This window comes from Stegostoma tigrinum, chromosome 24, assembly GCF_030684315.1.
Source record: "Stegostoma tigrinum isolate sSteTig4 chromosome 24, sSteTig4.hap1, whole genome shotgun sequence".
Taxonomy (NCBI): domain Eukaryota; kingdom Metazoa; phylum Chordata; class Chondrichthyes; order Orectolobiformes; family Stegostomatidae; genus Stegostoma; species Stegostoma tigrinum.
Genome location: NC_081377.1, coordinates 16,586,695 through 16,608,049, shown reverse-complemented (window position 1 = coordinate 16,608,049; position 21,355 = coordinate 16,586,695). Strand labels below are relative to the sequence as shown.

General features: G+C 40.8%; 1 protein-coding gene across 6 annotated transcripts in view; it reads left to right on the top strand.

Moving 5' to 3' along the window:
- LOC125464971 (zinc finger MYM-type protein 4-like) overlaps positions 1 to 21,355 on the top strand; it is a 194,792-nt gene that overhangs the window by 48,320 nt on the left and 125,117 nt on the right. For 5 of the 6 annotated variants that reach the window (XM_048557956.1, XM_048557955.1, XM_048557952.1 and 2 more), the window contains one exon: positions 5,486 to 6,163. The exons of the other annotated variant lie outside the window; for it this stretch is intronic. In XM_048557956.1, coding sequence (XP_048413913.1) covers positions 5,486 to 6,163 — 678 coding nt within the window. The remainder of the gene's footprint in view (positions 1 to 5,485; positions 6,164 to 21,355) is intronic. 6 annotated transcript variants of the gene reach the window in all.

Below are 21,355 nucleotides of genomic sequence, written 5' to 3'. Positions count from 1 at the left end.
TGTGATCAGTTTTCATTCTTTAAGCAAATAACACTTTAAAATGAGAGAAAGAGTGAAAGAAAGGAAGATTCGTAAATGCTAAGTATTTATTACTTATTTTAAAATTACTAAGCAGAGGTCCAGACTGATGGAATTTGCTCTCTCCACAGATACTGCCAGACCTGCTGAGCATTTTCAGCAGCTGCTATTTTTAAATTCGAATTTGTGTTAGAAAGTAGCAGAATTTTGTTTGTGAAAGAATACTTAATGACGAAACTCATGGATCTCCCTTGCTCACAGGTAGTCTGCTGTCTGGACAGCATTCTACTTGATAAAATGTCTTGGTGTTTAACTTAGCCTATCCCTTTTCACTTACTGTTAAAGTAATTCAGACAGGAAAGTGCCCTAGCTGGGAAAACCCAAGTAATATTGTCTGTATGTAAACTCCTAGGTAATTTTGAGGTTAATCATTCTTGCTTGTTAAGTTTTGTTCACAAGTCAGAAGATATTCCTGACAGAATGATAGGCTATTTTAAAAATAGTAAGACAGATTAGTATGTGCCATCTGGCATGTGATGGATCCATGCTGGATGCAAGTTATAACCACATGTACATAAAAACACTTTTCTGCTTATTTGATCCCTATTTCGCCAATGAAGCTGAGTAACATTGTAAGTAATAGGTGAATGTAAATATGCACTCATTGTTCCATTGCACTACCCTTAAATTCCACTGCATCTTCAGTCTCATGCTTTTACCAGCATTTCTAATTCATGCCATGGGAAACAATAATGGGGGAAGATATTGAATGTTCTGTTTTGGATTTTTGATTTGATCTATTATTGTTGCACATACCAAGATACAGTGAAAGGTTTTGTTTTGCATGCAATGCAGGCAGATCATACCATACAAAGAGCATTAGAATAATAGAACAGAGCAACAAATACAATGTTATAGCTGCAGAGAAGGTACACAAAAAGCAAGATCAACACTAAATTTAAAATTTGAGAGGTCCATACAGAAGTGTAATAACAGAGTGGAAGAAGCTGTTCTTGAATCTGTTGGTATGTGTAGCTTAACAATGGGGTGGTATTTACTCGGGGTAACAAGGGCCTAACCTGCTGGCTAAAGAGACAGTGAAAGAACCTTGTTGCCCCCTTTCAGGAAGTTGCACCACATTGTGTCAATTAGGCCTTCATTGGAACTAAGGAACCCGGGAGTGGAATCCACAGCCCCCTACCCGGTGAGCTGCCTGGTTTATCAAAAGCTGCTGCCAGTAAGACACACATTCAGGACCAGGGCCACCCAAGGACCTAGGCAACAGGTGATTTTGCGGGGCACGTTTCTTGGTGGGTGATTGTGGTGTGGGTGATGTCAGCAGTGAGGGAGGAGAGGGGCAAGGGAAGCCTGCAAACAACTCTTGACAGGATTCACTTTTCATGCTCCCTGCAAAGCAAGCCCCTATCCACCACTGGATTGCCTACTTAACAATCTCAACTGGTGGTGATATAGGAAGGCCATCTATGAACCTTCGGTCCCTAGGAGTAACTGAGACAGGAGTGGAAGGACATTAGATCCCTAATACTACCCCCACCCGGCACTCTCTGGCTTAATTAAATGGCTCCTTACTTGCCTTAGGATATAATACCACTCAGACGGTGCGCCAGCTTACTGCTTAGTCCACAGCAGGAGGTCGTTTTCAGGGCTGAGTCTGGTAAACTAATATAATCAAATGGACCCTTCACTTTAGTTTATTTGCTGCAGGACAGGATATCATTGGAGGGTGACAGAAATCCAGGACTCCAGCCTACTATATTGTACTTGTGGAATGTGAAGAAGTACTTTCTCTTCTCCTTGCCATTATCTGTAAGAAAAATAGGGTGTAATGGTAGGGGATTTTAACGTTCCAAACATAGACTGGCACTGCCATAGTGTTAAGGGTTTGGATAGAGAGGAATTTGTTAAGACTGCACAAGAAAATTTTCTGATTCAGTCTGTGGACGTACCTACTAGAGAAGGTGCAAAACTCGACCCACTCTTGGAAAATAGGGCAGAGTAGGCGACTGAGGTGTCAGCGGTGGTGCACTTTGGGGCTAGTGACCATAATTCTATTAGTTTTAAAATAATGATTGGAAGGGATAAACCAGATCTAAAAGTTAAAGTTCTAAATTGGAGGAAGGCCAATTTTGACAGTATTAGGCAAGAATTTTTAAAATTGATTGGGGGCAGATATCCAGAGGTAAAGGAATGGCTGGAAAATGGGGAGCCTTCAAAAATGAGATAGTGAGAGGCAAGAGACAGTATGTTCCTGTTAGGACAAGTCCAGTAGGAGTAGGGAATGCTGGATGACTAGAGAAATTGAGGTTTTGGTCAAGAAAAAGAAGGAAGCATATGTTAGGTATGGACAGCAGGGATCGAGTGAATCTCTAGCAGAGTATAAAGCCATCAGGAATCTACTTAAGAGGCAAATTAGGAGGGCAATAGGAGGACAAGAGATAGTTTTGGAAAATAGGATTAAGGAAAATCCAAAGAGATTCTACAAATGAATTAGGGAAAAAGAGTAACTAGGAGTCAATAGAGTCCCTTGAAGATCAGCAAGGCTGTTGATGTGTGGAACCAAAGGAGATGGGGGAGATACTGAACAAGTATGTTGCATCAGTGTTTACTGTGGAGAAGGATATGGAAGACAAAGAACTTGGGGAAAAATGTCCTTATTACGGAGGAGGAGGTGCTGGACATCTTAAATCACATAAAAGTGGATAAAAACCCAGGACATGATCTTGTGTACCCTAAATCTCCATGGGAAGCTAGGGAAGTGATTGCTGGGTCCCTTGCTGAGATATTTGTATCATCGACAGTCACAGGTGAGGTGCTGGAAGACTGGAGGTTGACTGATTGGTGCCATTATTTAAGAAAGTTGGTATGGAAAAGCTAGGGAACTATAGACCAGTTAGTCTGATGTCAGTGGTGGGCAAATTGTTGGAGGGGATGCTGAGGGACAGGATTTACATGTATTTGGAAAGACAGGGACCGATTAGTGATAGTCAATGTAGCCTTGTGCATGGGAAATCGTGTTTCACTAACTTAGTTGAGGTTTTTGAACAAGTAATGAAGAGAAGTAACGAAGGCAGAGCAGTGACTGTGATCTGTATGGACTTCAGTAAGGTGTGCGACAGTGTTCCTCATGGTCGACTGGTTATCAAGGTTAGGTCACATGGCATCCAAGGCAAACTAGCCATTTTAATATAGAACTGGGTTGAATTTAGAAGAGAGAGAGTAGTGTTGAAGTGTTACTTTGTGGAATGGAGGCCTGTGACCAGCAGTGTGCCACAAGGATCAGTGCTGGGTCCACTGCTTTTTGTCATTTATATAAATGATTTGGAAGTGAACACAGGAGATAGGGTTAGTAAGTTTGCAGATGACACCAAAATTAGTGGTGTAGTGGACAGCAGAGAAATTTACCTCAGATTACGATGGATCCTTGATCAGATGGGCCAATGAGCCGAAGAGTGCAGATGGAGTTTAATTTAGATAAATGTGAGCTGCTGCATTTTGGAAAGGCAAATCAGGGCAAGACTTACACACTTTATGGTATGGTCCTGGGAGTGTTGCTGAACAAAGAGACGTTGGACTGGAAGTTCATGGTTTCTTGAAGGTGGAGTCCCAGGTAAACAGGATAGTGAGGAAGGCATTTGGTATGCTTGCCTTTATTGGTCACTGCATTGAGTATAGGAGTTGGGAGGGTCATGTTGTGTCTGTACAGGACACTGGTTAGGCCATGGTTGCAATATTGCATTCAATTTTGGTCTCCTGGCTGTGGGAAGGATGTCGTGAAACTTGAAAGGGTTCTGAAAAGATTTACAAGGATGTTGCCAGGGTTGGAGGTTTGTCTTTTTCTTTTCTCTTTCTTCATTCATTCACAGGATTTGGGCATCGCTAGCTAGACCAGCATTTATTGCCCATCTCTAATTGCCCAGAGGGCAGTTAAGAGTCCACCACATTGCTGTGGGTCTGGAGTCACATGAAGGCTAGATCAGGTAAGAATGACAGATTTCCTCCCCCGAAGGATATTAGTGAACCAGATAGGCTTTCCCTGACAATTGGCAATGTTTTAATGGTCATTTTCTGACTCTTAATTCCAGATATTTATTGAATTCAGATTCCACCATCTACCATTGCAGGATTTGAACCCAGCTCCCAAGAACATGACCTGGGTGTCTGGATTAATACTCTCACAATAAAACCACTAGGCCATCACCTACCCACAGTTCAGAGTTTGAGTTATAGCGAGAGGTTGAATCGACAGTGGCTATTTTCCCTGCAGTGTCGGATGCTGAGGGGTGATCTTATAATGGTTTATAAAATCACAAGGGGCATGGATGTGAATAGTCAAAGTCTTTTCCCCAGCGTGAGGGAGTCCAAAACTAGAGGGCAAAGGTTAAGGCGAGAGGGGAAAGAATGAAAAGGGACCTAAGGGGTAGCTTTTCACACAGAGGGTGGTTCGTGCATGGAATGAACTGTTAGATCAAGTGGCAGTGGCTGGTACAATTACAACATTTAAAAGGCATCTGGATGGGTATATGACTAGGTAGGGTTTAGAGGGAATTGGGCCAATGCTGGCAAGTAGGACTAGATTACTGTGGGATATCTTGTTGGCATGGATGAGTCAGACCAAAAGGTCTGTTTCCGTGCTGTACGTCTCTATGACTTGATGACTCCTCGCAGGTGCTTTCCTGCTGTAACTCTCTGTAACACAAACAAAAGCATGGCCTAAATTGTTCCCAACTTCCTTCAAAACTGCAGTTAAGTTCCTACGTACCTTAATAAAAACCAAAAGAACTGACGATACTGTAAATAAGAAACAAAAACAGAAATTGCTGGAAAATCTCAGCAGGTCCAGCAGGATCTGTGGTGAGAAATCAGAGTTTCAGGTCGAGTGACCATAGAAAGGGCTTTTCCAGCAGTTTTGGTTTTAGTTCCTCCATACCTTGTACAACTTTGACTTGCATATGAAAAGGCGTTGCTGCTTGAAACAGGCGAATCCTCTGGCAATCCCGAGAAAAACCCCTTTGAGAACCCCTTGAGTGCCAACATAAAATTGTGCTAAACTAGTTTCAGACGACCACTGTCCTGCTTTTACTGAGCGGCATAACTTTAAATTGAATTGGACCAACTCAAATCGGGTACTTTTTGACAATTGTATAAATTGGGTTATCACAAGTTGCTGGTTCCTGTTATACCTGTCTTGATTGAACATCATTGGAAATGAAGATTGGAAGAATGATAAAGTGAGCTGCCACTTTACCCTAACCCTGGTAACGCTATTGCTCAAAGTTGAAATCTATCCCATTATTCGGATGTACCTTTTTTTGGCTGTGGCTATCAGAAAATGTCACTCTTTAATCTGTGTTTTACAATCATAATGATTTCAAACTGATTACTGGTCCTGTTGATGCTGACCTGCCTATATATTCATTGTGACAGTTATCATTTTCTTTTTCTTTAGCATTACATAATGCCTCATGACAATATGTCAGACCAGACAACTGTGACTGCCCAGCAAGTCAAAGAACACTCTAAAGGCAAACTGCGAGATCTGTTCCGACCTCATGGTTTCTCCATCTCAGGAACTAGACCTTCCTTTCAGAGAATTCCCTGTCAAAAGTTCGGCCTCAACTCTAAAGCTATGGTTCCCATTAAAAAACCGGCTGCCAAAAAGATTGTTACTCTTAGTACAACTGCCTATGAAAGCTCCTGCTGTATTCCTGGATGCCCAAACCGTCATGGCAAGGACAATCATGTACGATGGTTCAATGTTATTCGAGAATCAGAAGCACACACTGTATCTTTGATGAGAGCTATACGGTTCACTAATCCAGGGTGGACACCAACATTTCATTCCAAAATCTGCGGTCAACATTTCTTTTCGGGGCAGATCTCACTTGTCCCTGGCTCTCCTGACTATGTACCTCACTTAAACATGAGTCCCACATTTAGAGTCATTACTAAAAACAAACGCAGAAAAATTGAATATAGAAGCAATGCTGATTCCGTTTCAATCTACAGCAAAGGTCCATCCATTTGTTATTCAGTAAATGAAGACAAGATTGTGAATCCACCAAACACTGAGGTACAGAACTTCAAGAGCCTTCGTCTACCTCCTGCTCTGAAAACACGAAACAAGGTATTGTATGCTTCCCTTGCTATTCAGTATTGCACATTAATTCCACCCATGAATGCTATTAAGTTTTCAGTGTTGTTCTTACATGAACTCAGAAGATGAAAGAATAGATGAAATACCATGAGGGGAAAGTTTTGTGGGTCTTCCAATTGTGAGCAACATGGTGAATGGGGTGACTTAATTAGGTAAGAGGTGAGATTTTGGTATATAATGGTGTGTACCAGTTTTGAGGTTAACTCAGCAGCAGAACATTTGTGGAGGATCAGGACTCATGCTGCCCTTGTATACTATTTATATTAAATTAAAATATCTTCAATTATACTCTGCCTTCATGATAAAGTCAGTGGTGCGCAGGAGCCTTATGGCACCACAATTGTCTTTGTTTATAAGGGGATGTGCAACAATTTACTTTGTGTGGTTGTTTCTGAAGTCAATGGTTTTCCTTGTTGAACTCTGGCAAAAGGGAAGGGAGCAGGAGAATTCCAACTTGCATGAAGACTTTAAATGAGGGTGGGGGCATGGAAGAGAGCAAGGGAGAAGGGCCTGAAGTCCTGCATTTGGTCAGGGGTGATTAGGACAATCAGTTAATGTAGAAAACAGACGCATAAAAGGTGATTTCCACACAGAGACATAAAGTTGTAGAGGTGTACAGCATTGAAATAGGCCCTTTGGTCCACCTCGTCCATGCTGACCATGTTTTCTGAAGTGAACTATTCCCATTTGGCTGTATTTGGCCCCTATCCCTCTAAACCTTTCCTATCCATGTACCTGTCCAAATGTCTTTTAAATGTTGTCGTTGTGCCTACTTCTACCACCTTCTCTGGCAGCTTGTTCGATATATGCACCATATTCTGTGTGAAGAAGTTGCCCCTCGGGTCCCTTTTAAATCTTTCCCCTCTCACCTTATGCCTACGCCCTCTGGTTTTGGCTATTCATCTTATCTATGCCCCTCATGATTTTATACGCATCCACAAGGTCCAACCCTCAGCTTCCTGCGTTCCAGGGGAAAATCTCCTAGCCTATCCAGCCTCTGCTTACAACTGTGTATCTATCTCAAGGTCTTGGCTGGCAGCATCCTCACAGGGCTTTGAATTCACTTCCAACTTTTCAATCATCTCTGTTAAAGATGATCTCAGATAACGTTCTTTGCATTTCATAGAGCAGAGGGTCAGCTGAACCTACAAGTTCAGTCGTGTCCTGCAAAACACAAAGCTCTGGACACAGACACAAACATCCAGTAAAGACAGAACACAAGAATACAACATTGTTTATTTCTAATAAAGAAATGCCCCTAACTTCCCCACATTCACCAATGTGTGCCAAACATGAGGCGTGCTAGTACATTTAGCTCTTTGACAAAGCTAGACTCAACAAACGATGATGATACACATATGAATAAAGTGAAAGCAGTGTAATGTGAAATGAAATTTAAATTTGGAAAACACCTGAACCATCTCAGTGCTCTCAATAACGCTTCTCTCCACTTTCAGCTTCCTGCACTCTCAATCAGAGGCAGGTACCTGATAAATGTCTCAACTCATGAGTTCTCAAAACCCACAACGAATAAGGTTCAAGGCAACAGTGTGATGTAATACTCTATGCTTACTCGGGTAAGTGCAGGTCCATGAGCACTCAATGAGTTCGATACTGTCCAGGACAAAGTCCATTTGATCTGCATCCAATTCAGTGGGCAGATATCCACCTGGCATGCTGCATGCATGCAGAAGGTCTCCAAGACTGCTTCAATAAAATTTCTGAGAGCCATAACTTCCATCACCAAGAAAACAAGGACAGCACGTACTTGGAAATATCAAGTTCCCTTCCAAGTCACATATCACTGTACCTTCACTATTGCTGAGTCAAAATGCTTGATCTCCCAATTAAGCAGCTCTATGACAGTGCCTTCACCAAACAAACTACAGTGTTTCAAGAAGAAAGCTCACCTTTAACCTTTTAGAGCGACTAGAGACAAATGCTGATTCTACCAGTTACACCGACATTTTGAATAGTAATTCTTAAAAGATGGGAAGAAGATGCAGAACAACTGAAATAAGGGATGAGCTACTAGCCCTTTCAGCTTCCAGGTATGTATTGGAGGGGAAATTTCCAGAAGGTTTGGTGGGAAGGAAAGGGGATCTCCAAGGCAGAAAGTCTGTAATTATCATTGTGTTGTCTGTGGAAGCATTCATTTCCATTCTTCACACTAGCTGCTGACCTTCAGACTGATTGGAAAGCTGCAGCAGTATCACAGCTCAGGCAGCCATGGTTCAAATCCTGTCAGGATCTGATTGGCCTAGTAAGACACTGATTTACATAAATCCTTGAGGCTTTTGCTCTCCTTAAACTTATGCCTTAGTAACTTGGTTAACATCAGAGATGGCATTAAAGAGCTGAGTTCCAATTAGGGAAGTGATCTGCCACATAAGAACAGGACGAGTGGAATCTGTCTGACCATTTTGTTGCAGTCTTCATGGGATAACAAGTTCAAATTTAAAACAAGCAGTTGCTTATGCCAATCAAAGGCGATTTGCCTTGCATAACAGTTATTCATTTACAATAATATCATTTTCAAAATTGCAAGTTATAGACCCTTATGTGATTTGTATATTCTGGGCAGAAACTGAAGATGCAAGCATAATGATTCACTGAAAAGATGATTAGCCTTAGATGCTGTAAACTAATACAAGTGAAAGTAAGATGAAAACCTGCAGATCAAATACAGACTAAAAGTAAAAAAGTACCAGCACCGCCTCCCACCCCCCCGTTATCTCAAGACTATTCTGTGCAATGCATCATGGCAGATCAGTCATCAAAAAACTTTATTATCCCAAAACTCTGTTTGTACAAAGAATTTTGTATAATTGATAGTAATGAATCCATTATGATAGTCAATTAAAAAATGTTGTAATTTTATAATATCAGAAATACTGCTGTAATAGATTGGGACTGAGCAACCATCACTTCATCCAAAATGGTTTTGAAATAGATTTTTGTAAAGACAAAAATAATTAACAAAGAAATTTGTATTGATTTTGAGCAGCTCATAAACGATTGATTGTAATAAAAGCGTAGCTGCAAAATATTTCACCAGGGCCTCACATCAGTCGAAAATTACCATTGGGTGTTTTGAGAAAATTGTGTTCGCCTAAAAGCCAATGCCATAAATGATGGGACTGTCGATCATCGCTGGTCTCGAATTGAACTCCACTTCCCCACTTGTTCTCTGTATCGCTGATACCCTTATCCAAGAAAATAAGAATTAATCCAAGAATGGACAGAAAGCTAACCTGGCATGTATACCCCTTTTGGGTAGGGGAGGAGTGGACAGCGGTGAATGGGAGAGCGTTGTATGTTCCTACTTCACTTTTGGTTAAAAAGTGTTTCCTGAAATCGTTATATTTTAAAATTATGCTCCTTTGTTCTGCACTCTCACAGAAAAGGAAAAATCTATCTGGGCAGCATTCTCTTGCAAGCATAGGGAAAACAATGTCAGGGTCAAATGGGGCTCGCAAGCTTACACTTGCTGGGAGCTAGACTGGCAAAGCCATTTTCCCACAGGCGCCCGACCAGTTGTTAAGACTAGTGGTCCATTTCCCTAAGCTGTAGCCTAATCACAAGATCCACGGCTCTAATAACCATAGCAGGCCACCCAAGAGAGGTGAACACTGTGACGGCAGGTGGAGGGCAGAGATGGAGTCTCAAAGTGGAGGAGCTTTTAGATACATAAACATGATTATATATTTCAGAGTCAGAAATGTGCCAGGCCCTGAGATTGAAAGGGCAAACCCTTCAGTTGGATTGTTGGGCCAGCAGGGGGTGGTTTTCCTGTCCAGGGCTTCCTCGAGAGGAGTTCAGCCTCCAAAGGGTAACACCACCCACGCCCTCCACCTCCTCCAGAACTTCCAATTCCTTGGTCCCCAACACCTCATTTTCAACATGGGCGTCCAGTCCCTACACACCTGCATTCCTCATGCAGATGGCCTAAAGGCCCTCCACTTCTTCCTGTCCCGCAGACCCGACCAGTCCCCTTCCGCCGACACCCTCATCCGCCGAGCCAAATTCGTCCTCACCGTCAACAAATTCTCTTTTGATTCCTCCCACTTCCTACAGACAAAGGAGGTGGCCATGGGTACCCGCATGGGCCCAAGCTATGCCTGACTCTTTGTAGGTTATGTAGAACAGTCCCTCTTCCACACCCACACTGGCCCCAAACCCCACCTCTTCCTCCGTTACATTGATGACTGTATCCCACGAGGAGCTCGAACAGTTCATCCACCTCACCAACACCTTCCACCCCAACCCTCAAGTTCACCTGGACCTTCTCCAACACATCCCTCACCTTCCTGGACCTCTCTGTCTCCATCTCAGGCAACCAGCTAGAAACCAATATTCATTTCAAGCCCAGTGACTCCCACAGCTATCTAGAATACACCTCCTCCCATCCACCCTCCTGCAAAAATTCCATCCCCTATTCCCAATTCCTTCGCTCTGCTGCATCTGCTCCCAGGATGAGGCATTCCACTCCTGTACATCCCAGATGTCCTCGTTCTTCAAGGACCGTAACGTCCCCCGCACAGTGGTCAAGAACGCCCTCGGCCATGTCTCCTGCATTTCCCGCACTTCATCCCTCACACCCTGCCCCGCAATAACCAACCCAAGGAAACCTAAACAGATAAATAGAAAGCGGGACATAACACCAGCGCTTCATCGGAGGCTCACTGATGATGTTACCTAGAATGGTGACGAAACGTCTGAAAACTAACCTTGCAGCTCAGCGAGCAAACTCACATTCCGCAATAACCGCCAAAAGAGAATCTCCCTTGTCCTCACATACCACCCCACCAACCTCCAGATACAACACATCATCCCCCGACACTTCCGCCATCTGCAATCCGACCCCATCACCAAAGACATTTTTCCATCCCCACCCTTGTCTGCCTTTTGGAGAGACCACTCTCTCTGAGACTCCCTTGTCTGTACCATGCTCCCCTCCAACCCCACCACACCTGGCACTTTCCCCTGCAACCGCAGGAAGTGCTACCCTTGCCCTCACACCTCCTCCCTCATCCACATCCCAGGCCCCAAGATGACTTTCCATATTAAGCAGAGGTTCACCTGCACATCTGCCAGTGTGGTATACTGCATCCGCTGTACCCGTTGTGGCATCCTCTACATCGGGGAAACCAAGTGGAGGCTTGGGGACCGCTTTGCAGAACACCTCCGCTCGGTTCACAATAAACAACTGCACCTCTCACTCTTGAACCATTTCAACTCTGCCTCCCATGAGACAACATGTCCATCCTGGGCTTCCTGCAGTGCCACAATGATGCCCCCCGAAGGTTGCAGGAACAGCAACTCATATTCCACTTGGGAACCCTGCAGCCCAATGGTATCAATGTGGATTTCACAAGCTTCAAAATCTCCCCTCTCCCTACTGCGTCCCAAAACCAGCCCAGCTCGTCTCCACCTCCCTGACCTGTTCTTCCTCTCACCTATCCCCTCCTCCCACCTCAAGCCACACCTCCATTTCCTCCCTGCTAAGCTCATCCCGCCCCCTTGACCTGTCTGTCCTCCCTGGAATGACCTATCCCCTCCTTACCTCCCCACCTATACTCTCCTCTCCACCTATCTTCTCCTCTATCCATCTTCGCTCCAACTCTCCCCTCTCTCCCTATTTATTTCAGAACCCTCTCCCCATCCCCCTTTTCTAATGAAGGGTCTAGGCCCAAAATGTCAGCTTTTGTGCTCCTGAGATGCTGCTTGGCCTTTTGTGTTCATCCAGCTACACACTTTGTTAGCTTGGACATTTCTAAGAGCTTTTCTTTATGGAACTGTCAGCTTTCCAAGCAGTGGCAGCCATTCTGAATGACATACAGTTATCTTTAATTTGATCGTTAACTATTTCAGTTGTCTGCCTACCTCTGTGCAACTGTTTCGCAGGCCACATCCTGAAAACATCTTGAGATTAAGACCAATAATTCATTAACCTTTTTGATTCCTTTTAGAAGCTGTGAACTTGCTTTTACTGCAAGTGTATATGCATACCAAAACCTATTTGACCTTCTATCTAGGTATCAAGATACTATCAAGATAGTATTCCAGTTTGATTTTCTAAAATTTAAAGGAGCTGCCTTGTCTATATGCCCTTCTGACTTCTTGATCTTGTTTATGCAAACATTTTGCCAATCCACCCAGTCTCTCCTGATTAAGCATGATTAAAATCAACTCCTAACACATTTATCTGAGATAACTTTTTTGATCATTTTTATGACTGATTGCAATATTGCTCGTTCAAACAGGATCCTTTTTACAAGCTTAGTTGCCTTGTTCTCTTTGCAAGACATACAAAATCTGTTGAAATAACTTGATTAGTTGAATATAAAAATAAATTTGTTCATTAAAATGGTCATGTGTTTGTTACCATTTTGTTGAGATAGTAAACATATTTTTTATGCAGACATCTGCTATTGATCTGAAGAGACGAGCATTTATTTTACAAAAACATGTCAAATAAACGTAACTCAGTATATCTATGTAAATATGTTGCAAATGTATAAATTAGTATTACTCGACTCTTAACTTTTTAATCTTTGTGTGGCCAAATGTACATTCACTTGAAACTAAAAGAGAAATTGCTGGAGAAACTCAGCTGGTTAGGACGCATTTGTGGAGAGAAAGAATAGTTATGTTTTGAGTCTGGTAACCCTTCATGTGCATTCACTTGTCTGGTGCTGACACAGGAAGTCTTTAGTGAATTAATTCCATATTTCATTCACACAATGTCAGTGTACAGTTTCATTGCGCCTCTGGTATTAACATCGCATTTTCTTATGTTTAGATTTCTGATATTCAAATCCAGAGAGAGTGAACATGAAGACAAAGAGTATGGCTGATCATTAAAGTGATCATTACAGGAAAACAATATAGCTAAGTCATTGGAGAAGAACTTTATTATAATATTTTGCACTGAACATAGTATGATATATCTGACATTAGAAGATAATGTATCCTCCAATTTCTCACCAATACTGCCATGGTTAAATTCTTAGGACACAGAATAGAATGATAATGTTCACCTGTCAAATGACCCTGAAAAAGCATGAATGATAATTCTGCATATCATGAGCATTATGTCAACCCGAAATCAGCGACTTCTTGTTGTGGAATAACAACACTTTTTGTTTTATGTAGCGCCATGGGGCAGCGGGGCGGCATGGTGGCTCAGTGGTTAGCACTGCAGCCTCACAGTACCAGGGACCCAGGTTCAATTCCAGCCTCGGGCAACTGTCTGTGTGGAGTTTGCACGTTCTCTCCGTGTCTGTGAGGGGTTCCTCCAGGTGCTCCGGTTTCCTTCCACAGTCCAAAGATGCGCAGGCTAGTTGGATTGGCCATTCTAAATTGCCTGTAGCGTTCAGGGGTGTGTGGGCTACATGGGGATGGGTCTGAGTGGGATGCTTCAAGGGGCAGCATGGACTTGGTGGGCCAAAGGGCCCGTTTCCACACTGTAAGTAATCTAATCTAATCTAATCTAATCTTTTTGAAGAAGACCTCTACTAGGGCCTCAAGACTTTCTGTTGTTGAGCTGTGTTGCCAAAATTGTGATATCAGGAGTTGTTTCTGTTTGATTCGATTTCTGAATACATCGCAGCCATCCTTTCTTTTTAATTCATTCATGAATGTAGACATCTCTCACTAGGCTATTTTTGCCTATCTCTAACTGACCTTGAGAAGGTGGTAATGAGTAGCCTGCTTGAAATGTGGTAGTCCAGGTGAAAGTGGTGTAAGTACACCCACGGTGTTTTTAGTGAGTGAGTTCTGGGATTTTGATCGCACAACTGTAAAGAAACTCTGCTATAGTTCCACGTCAGGGCTGGTGTGTGGTTTGGAGGGGGTTTGCAGGTGGTGTTCCATTGCACCTGCTGCTCTTGTCCTTTGAGGTAGCGGAGGTCGGCTGGAGCTCACTAAGGAATCTTGATGAGTTAGTGCATCAGTGGTGAAGGGAGTGAATATTGAAAGTATTAGAAGGGCTGACAATCATGTGACTGCTTTATCCTGGATGGTTTTGTTAGAGCTGCACTGATCCAGGCAAGTGGACAGCTTTGAGGAATCAGGACAGGAGTTGTGTAAAACATCACAGAATTCCTCGTCTCTGACCTGCTGTTATATCTATATATGGCTGGCCCACTTCATTTTCTGGTTGATGGTTACCCCAGGATGTTGAGAGTGAAGGATTCAACATTGATCATAGCATTGAATGTCAAGGGACAAATGGTGGATTCTCTCTTGTTGGACAGGGTCATTACCTTAAAGTTGAATGACATCAATGTTTTTTGCCACTTATCAGTTTTGTCCAGGTTTTTGTATATTTGGACATGAAAAGCTTCAGTATTTAGGGTGTCATGAATGGTGCTGAATATTGCGCAATCGTCAGTTGAAACCCACTGAAATGGACAATGTCAGGTTGTTGCTTGCCTACTCTATTGGACAGTGCTCTCAATTTTGGCACAAGCACCTGGTCATTGTCAAATAGACTTTGTAAATTTGTGTGGGCCTTTATTACCTCCTGTGCCTTAATTGATGCCAGATGGTCTGTTCGGCTAGTCCATTTCAGAGGACATTTAAGAGCCAGACTCATTGATAGGATCTGGAGACACATGTAAAGAAGACCTGGTAACGTTGGCATATTTTCCTCCCCTAATGGATATCAGTGAACAAGATGAGTTTTTATGACAAACGGCAATAGGTAATGGTCACCATGATTTAATAACTGAAATTGAATGTCACCACCTGCTGTGTTAAGATTCAAACCCAAATCCCCAGAGCATTACTCAGGATTATTGGTGTTCCAAAGAAAGGGCACACTGAATTCAAAATTATAATTTTGTTTCTTTCTACATAGAAGCTGCCAGACCTGCAGAGTTTCTCCAGCACATTCTGTTTGTATTTCAGATATTTAGCATCAACAGTATTTTGCTTTGATTCTTGGGATGACTCATCCAATACATTTAAGTACTAGTAGGGGAATTGAATATTGTTTTCCTTTTCTCCTTTCTTGTAACAATATGACAAATAATTCAATCTTAAACAAATTAGACATTTTTACCAGAAGTATTTACATGCTATTGTCGGCTCAGGTACACCAAAAGACGTGTTTACAATTGAAATAAGAATTTGTTGGATAACTAAAAGATCCTGCATCTATCATGACCATTGAATGAGATAAATGAAATCCTTGTGATGGAAAATTAACTCCAATATCTTCTGAAATTTAAACCAATGAACCTAATTGCTTTCACTCAAATACATCATCTGAAAATTCAAGGAACAGATAATTTAGATTTTATTTTGACAAGGAATATGACTTTTAGGGAAAATTCTGAAAATTGTGGTGAAAAATTAAGTATCACTTTCTTGTCAGTCTAAATGCATAATTTTGGAGATCCATTTGGTAATATTTCCATCTTTTTGAACTGACATTAAGTTGTACAGGGAATACAATCCTTCCTCATTTTGTTTATGGACCTCAGTGCAAACCATTAACTTATCAGGACTGGATCATTTGTGACTTTTTCATTATTTGTCCTTTTTCCTTTACATTCAATTTCTTCGAACTGCTAAACCTTTCAAAAAAAAATTGTTGCTGCTTTGGTTTCTATGGTAGTTTCTTCCATTTTCTTGGTTCTACAGTCTATCTCAACATTGCTTTACTTGTGTTACAGTAATTCACACCAGATTTTGTTGTTTCATTCTGCAGACTTCTGTGGCTAAATTGTTACCACTGCCCATTAACTATGAATGCCTTTCTATCTTCTACTACTAGGCCTGACGTTATGAGTTCCTATGACCCAGTCTGTCTTGTAGGTTTGTCCATGATTCATCAAATATCCTGACTGGGTTATACTTTTGATTTATTGTCTTTTATCTTGTGAATTTTTGAACATCACCAACCACAGGTTTCTGTCAGGTGTGGGAAGAACTATGTGGATCTGTCTTTCAAACGTGGGAGATGTTGGTGAGAAGCAACATGCAGATTTAGCACAGCTATCTGAAAATCTTGGCAAGTTGCTTTACACTTGATTATTATGGATTTTTACTCTTACTTTATTGAACAAGGAGTGCATTCTGCATTGGACAGAGGGTAGTGAGAAGAAGATGTAATATGTCGAACACCTGATTTACCTACACAAGCTTTGGAAGGACCACTTTGTTGGGGTGCATAAACATACTGAATATGGTAGTCAATATTTCAATAACTGTTGCATTAATGGTATCTTTGATTCGTCTCACAAGCTGGAAGTTGAATTCATCAGTCAACAGAATGTAATTGTATCCTTGGACATGGGAAATATCAGTGGCACACTTGTACCCCGGTTTAGAAGTGATCTCCAATGGAAGGCAAGGTTCTGTTGATTGTTGAGTTTTATCGAGTTAACAGGGTTCACACGTCCTTTTTACTGCCAGGTAGTATATGGGTTCGTGTACCAATCTCTTGGTTTATCTGCATCCACGGAATCTGCGTATTGATTTCCTAAAATATCTAGATGTAGAGTTTACAGAATTAACACCTTTTTTACCTTTGAAGATTACATTCCTAAACAGTCTTACTTTGACTCTGACTCTGAATGGCCAGAATGAAGTTGCCAGCTTAGGAACCTGCTAGATGTGATCACACCATGCAATGAAGATGATCTTCTTCTGCTGTTGCAGCTGGTTATCATCTGACACAGCTTGTTCAGTCTGCTCTGCTTCACTGTGACCAAAATGAATGAGATTGATGTTAAGACTACCTTCTACGCAGATTCAATAATATTAATTGTTCATCTGATGGAATACCTTTGTTCTTAGCAGGATTTGGAAGATGGCTAAGAGCATCAGAAGTAATCACTTGGGAAGCGGTTTGTATTGAACTTCTAAACAGTGCCCTTGGATCTTTGCAAGTCATAGTCGGAGTCATCCAGGTGTCCTTGTGAGACGTTTCCTTATGAGTATTTCGTATGTTTTGTATTCACTTTGAATAATGAAATGTGTACCAAAAAGGTACAAATGAAACCATTGAATTCCAAACTGTAGGAGTTTCTTGTTCAGTCTTAAACTGGTTGGCATCAGCTGTTGTAAGGACATTGACAGGAATACAATGGGATTGTTGTCCTGTAATAAACATGGCCCAGTGCCTTTCTGGGATGCATCTACTTCTCACGTAATCTTTGAGGGATCATAATGTTGAAAAGTATTCCAATAGGATGCTTTAGCATTTTTAAGAGATTGAAAAACATGTTAGTGATTTAACTTCCAATTGTATTTTTTTTAGTGAGGAACGCAAATAGGAGGTACCTTGCTTGGAAAATTTGGAATATACAGGGATAAAACATTGAGGAACCAAAGACTTCTTTGTAAATTACCTTTATCTTGTATTGGCATTTCCCGTACATGATATCTTTGGGAGGATCAGGTATAACACTTGTTAATGAGTAGGTTGAAGTGAAGAAATTGATTTGGCTCATGTTGATATGACATTTTTACAATTAACAAGTCCATGTTTCCTTGCTGCTGTCATGTGTTGATGGAAATTTGAGCTGTGCTTACATTTGGTCCTTCTGAGTATTGCAATGTCATCTTCATGATAAAATTCATATGTTGTTGGTATATATCCTGACCGATGGATAACACAAGTGGTAATCTGAGGAAACCATATATGGCAAAATTTTTTCTCAATGTTGACAGCAACTAAGACTCGGGGTTAAGATGTATGGACCATTATCCAACCTTCGCATCAATCTTGGAAAGATGTTCAGCACCTGGGAATTTGGGTGTAAGCTCTTCCAACACAGGAAGCTTACGTAAGCATTAGTTTAGAGAAGTATTTAGTTCCCTTCGATTTAAACATACATGCACAGTGCCATCTTTCTTTAAAATTGGACAAATACATTAGTCAGTATTCTTGCTTTGTAATGTGGAATCCAATTCCAGTTTGAGATTTTCTGGAATGTGAATGCTCCACTTACAAGAAGGTTTGATGATTGATTGCCATCATCTTTCAGATGTAATACTACATTGCCTTTAAAGTTGCTATTAGCATCACAGGTGTCTGGATAAATTGTAGACATGTCATTGGATAAACACAACATATCACCTCCTGTTGCAACAATATAAAAGGCTTCAGGTGTACACACCAAGGAGCTAATTTGAAATTTACATTTCAGATAAGTCCGTTTCGGTGAAATCATATCCTCATACCTGCCTGTAAATTTGTTGTCTGTTTGACTTGGCTGTTGTTTTTGTTTCTTTATTCATTTTAATGGCATGAGAATGTCACTGACTAGGCTGCATTTATTGTCCATCCCAAATTGTCCAGACGGCAGTTCAGAGTCAACCACATTGCTATAGGTCTGGAGTCACTTGTGGGCCAGACCAGATAAGGATGGCAGTTTCTTTCCTGAAAGGACATTAGTGAACCAGGTGGGTATAACCTAAACTCATGCCTTTATATTCTGAAAGTTGACTCAAACACTTAAGTTTACATTCTAAAATCTAGAAAATTGTCAGGATCTTTGTGGTTATCATTGCAAGTACTAGAGGATTTGACGCTTCTTGGTCCTTTGTCTCCCAAAGAAATAAAATATTTGATTGTCGATCTTTCTTTGTCAGTTATTTGTTGATCAACGAAGTATAGATTGATTCTTTCTTTAAAGAACTGAGTTTCTTAAAGAATGTCAATGGAGTGCCAATCCTTGCTCAAATGTTTGCTACCTATGATTGTTGTGCTCTTTAAAAATGTTAGTGTAAGTATCTATGTTACAGTATAGTTTGTTTCTTTTTGTTACTTCTTCTCTTTCACTGTTGTGGCTGCTCTATAAGTGGCAGGCTTGAGCTTGGAGGTAGCAGTCACAACAAGAAGGAGATGTGATGATGTTATCGTTTTTTAATTGGCACATTACTTTCTAAACAGAGATGGAGGAATCAGCCGATATCTTTACAGAGGTGAGACCTTCTCATTGGCTGAAATCTTCTTTGTGGTTTCTTATGTATTTTGCTCTAGGAGTGTGTGTGTGCGTAGTATGAAAATGTTCCTCAGCACCTGTTAAAATGCACATTTTTGAACCTGATTGGAGTTGTGGTCTCCCATTGTTTTTAAAGAGAAAGAAATGACTCATAAATGTTTCTTTTCCAGTTTGTAGTACTTTAGTCTTAGTTGCACTTGTAACTTCAGCTTTGAAATCAGGTAGATGATGAAGAACAGCTTTTCAGAAAATAATGCATAGTAACTGTCATGGGTTGTATTATCCTTTCAGGCTTTAGTACCAGCTTATTGTCACCCTTGCATTTAATGTCCATGTTCTGCCATCATGATTTTTTTTTGAATCAAACACCAAATTCAGCATAATATAATCTGACTGCTGCCCTATATGTTAGCTGTCATATCACATACTGCAAAGATTAAGTTCTGGTTGAGACAGATGTCTTGAAGTTTATTAAAAGCAATATTTACATTGCTTTATTATCATAGACTAACACGTGGTTTGGTTTCTATACCTATTGATGTTACTGTGCATTACAGAAACATAACTGCAAATCAAACACAACATATTGACTCCATTGCACTATAAATGGGACTGCAGGTGGGGCCAGTATCTTTAAACAGGAATGATACATGTTGAGATTTCATTTAAATGTTTTCAAGATAGCTTGTCGATCTGCTGTGACATATATGCAGTAATATGATGCTGTTTTTATTTTTCATCCTCCCATTATTAATTCCAATGCTCACATTTTAAATCTGAAATAACTTACATATATTTAAATATTACTTGAAAGATTTCAAAACCCACAGCAAAACAAAATCCTGTTTACTCACCAATACTGTCTCTCTACAGACACTTAGAAACCAGAGAAATTTCTCTTCCTATTAGATCGGTAGGTTTGACTAAATTGTCATTTTTCTCAATTTCTGCCCCATGAGCTGTGAAGCTGTTTCCTTGAATCCTTACACAACTGAGAACTTAGGCTTTTCTGGTGTTCACTGAGCAGATTTCTAACCAAACACTCCTGGTTTGGATGCTTTCATAAACTACACCCTTTCATTGAGGCAACATTTCCTTAAGTGCTCTGAACAATCCCCTTTTCCATGAGAAAATGTTATTGCATTTGTCTGTAGTCAGGTCTTCTTGAAGCTGTCAAAATGCTTTCCAATATCTGGGTTATTACAAATTAAGATCAATCCTTGGTTATTCTGAACCCCAAAATAGGCTGACACTTTTTTTCTTGCCTCTTGTAAAAATCCATAAGATAAACATAGTTTTATTCATGCTTCAGGAAGCCTTCAGCCATCTGCTTCTTTGCTACATTCAAATTTAAAATAATGGCTCCAGAAAGATATTGTTAATAATTAAATCATATAACAAAAATACATCAATACTCCTATGCCACTAGTTCAAAATCCAAACTCAAAAGTTGATAATAACGTGCATAATTCCCACACCTACCATCATATCTCCCCCAAAGAATAAAAATGTTTCTTTCAGAAGCACTTTCATCACCCAACAAGAATCCTTTTCATCCTTATTTATGTGCCACACTATGAATGGTACGAGGAATTCCAAAGTGATCTTATTTTACATAAATCAATTTGAATAATAGCATACACTTGCCTTCATATGTGTTCTTGATAAAATGTCCACTATAGCAATTTCTTTTCCATGCACTTGAATAATTTTTACATTGTATGGTTGGATAATTAAGCTCTCCTGAAACAACCATAAGTTCTTGTTATAACTTTTCCCCCCAAAAGAATCTTGGTGACAGTAGGCATGGTTTCAATATTCAGAACATCAGATATCCTCATGACACTGCCCTAATTGCTGAAGAAAAGCAATATACAAGATGTCCAAAAAGCCAAGAAAGTCAAGTCCAAACTTTGGACTTGACATCAACAGCTACATAGTCAATGACAATTCATAGTGAAACCAATGTGGCAAATCAGGCTGCTGTTTTGTGAATGTTGTTCATTTCAGTTTCTGGGGTTGAATGTGGTCACAAAGGGGTTTAGCAACATTAAAATCAAGAGTAGCAACCACCCACTCCATAACTTGTCAGCTGAATGAAATTGGGTGGAAGTTTATCACTTGATGACTTGCAAGATCCCTGGTATGCATTACACCATATGGGTGTGGAATCTGAGTCTGCAGTTAAAAGGAATTA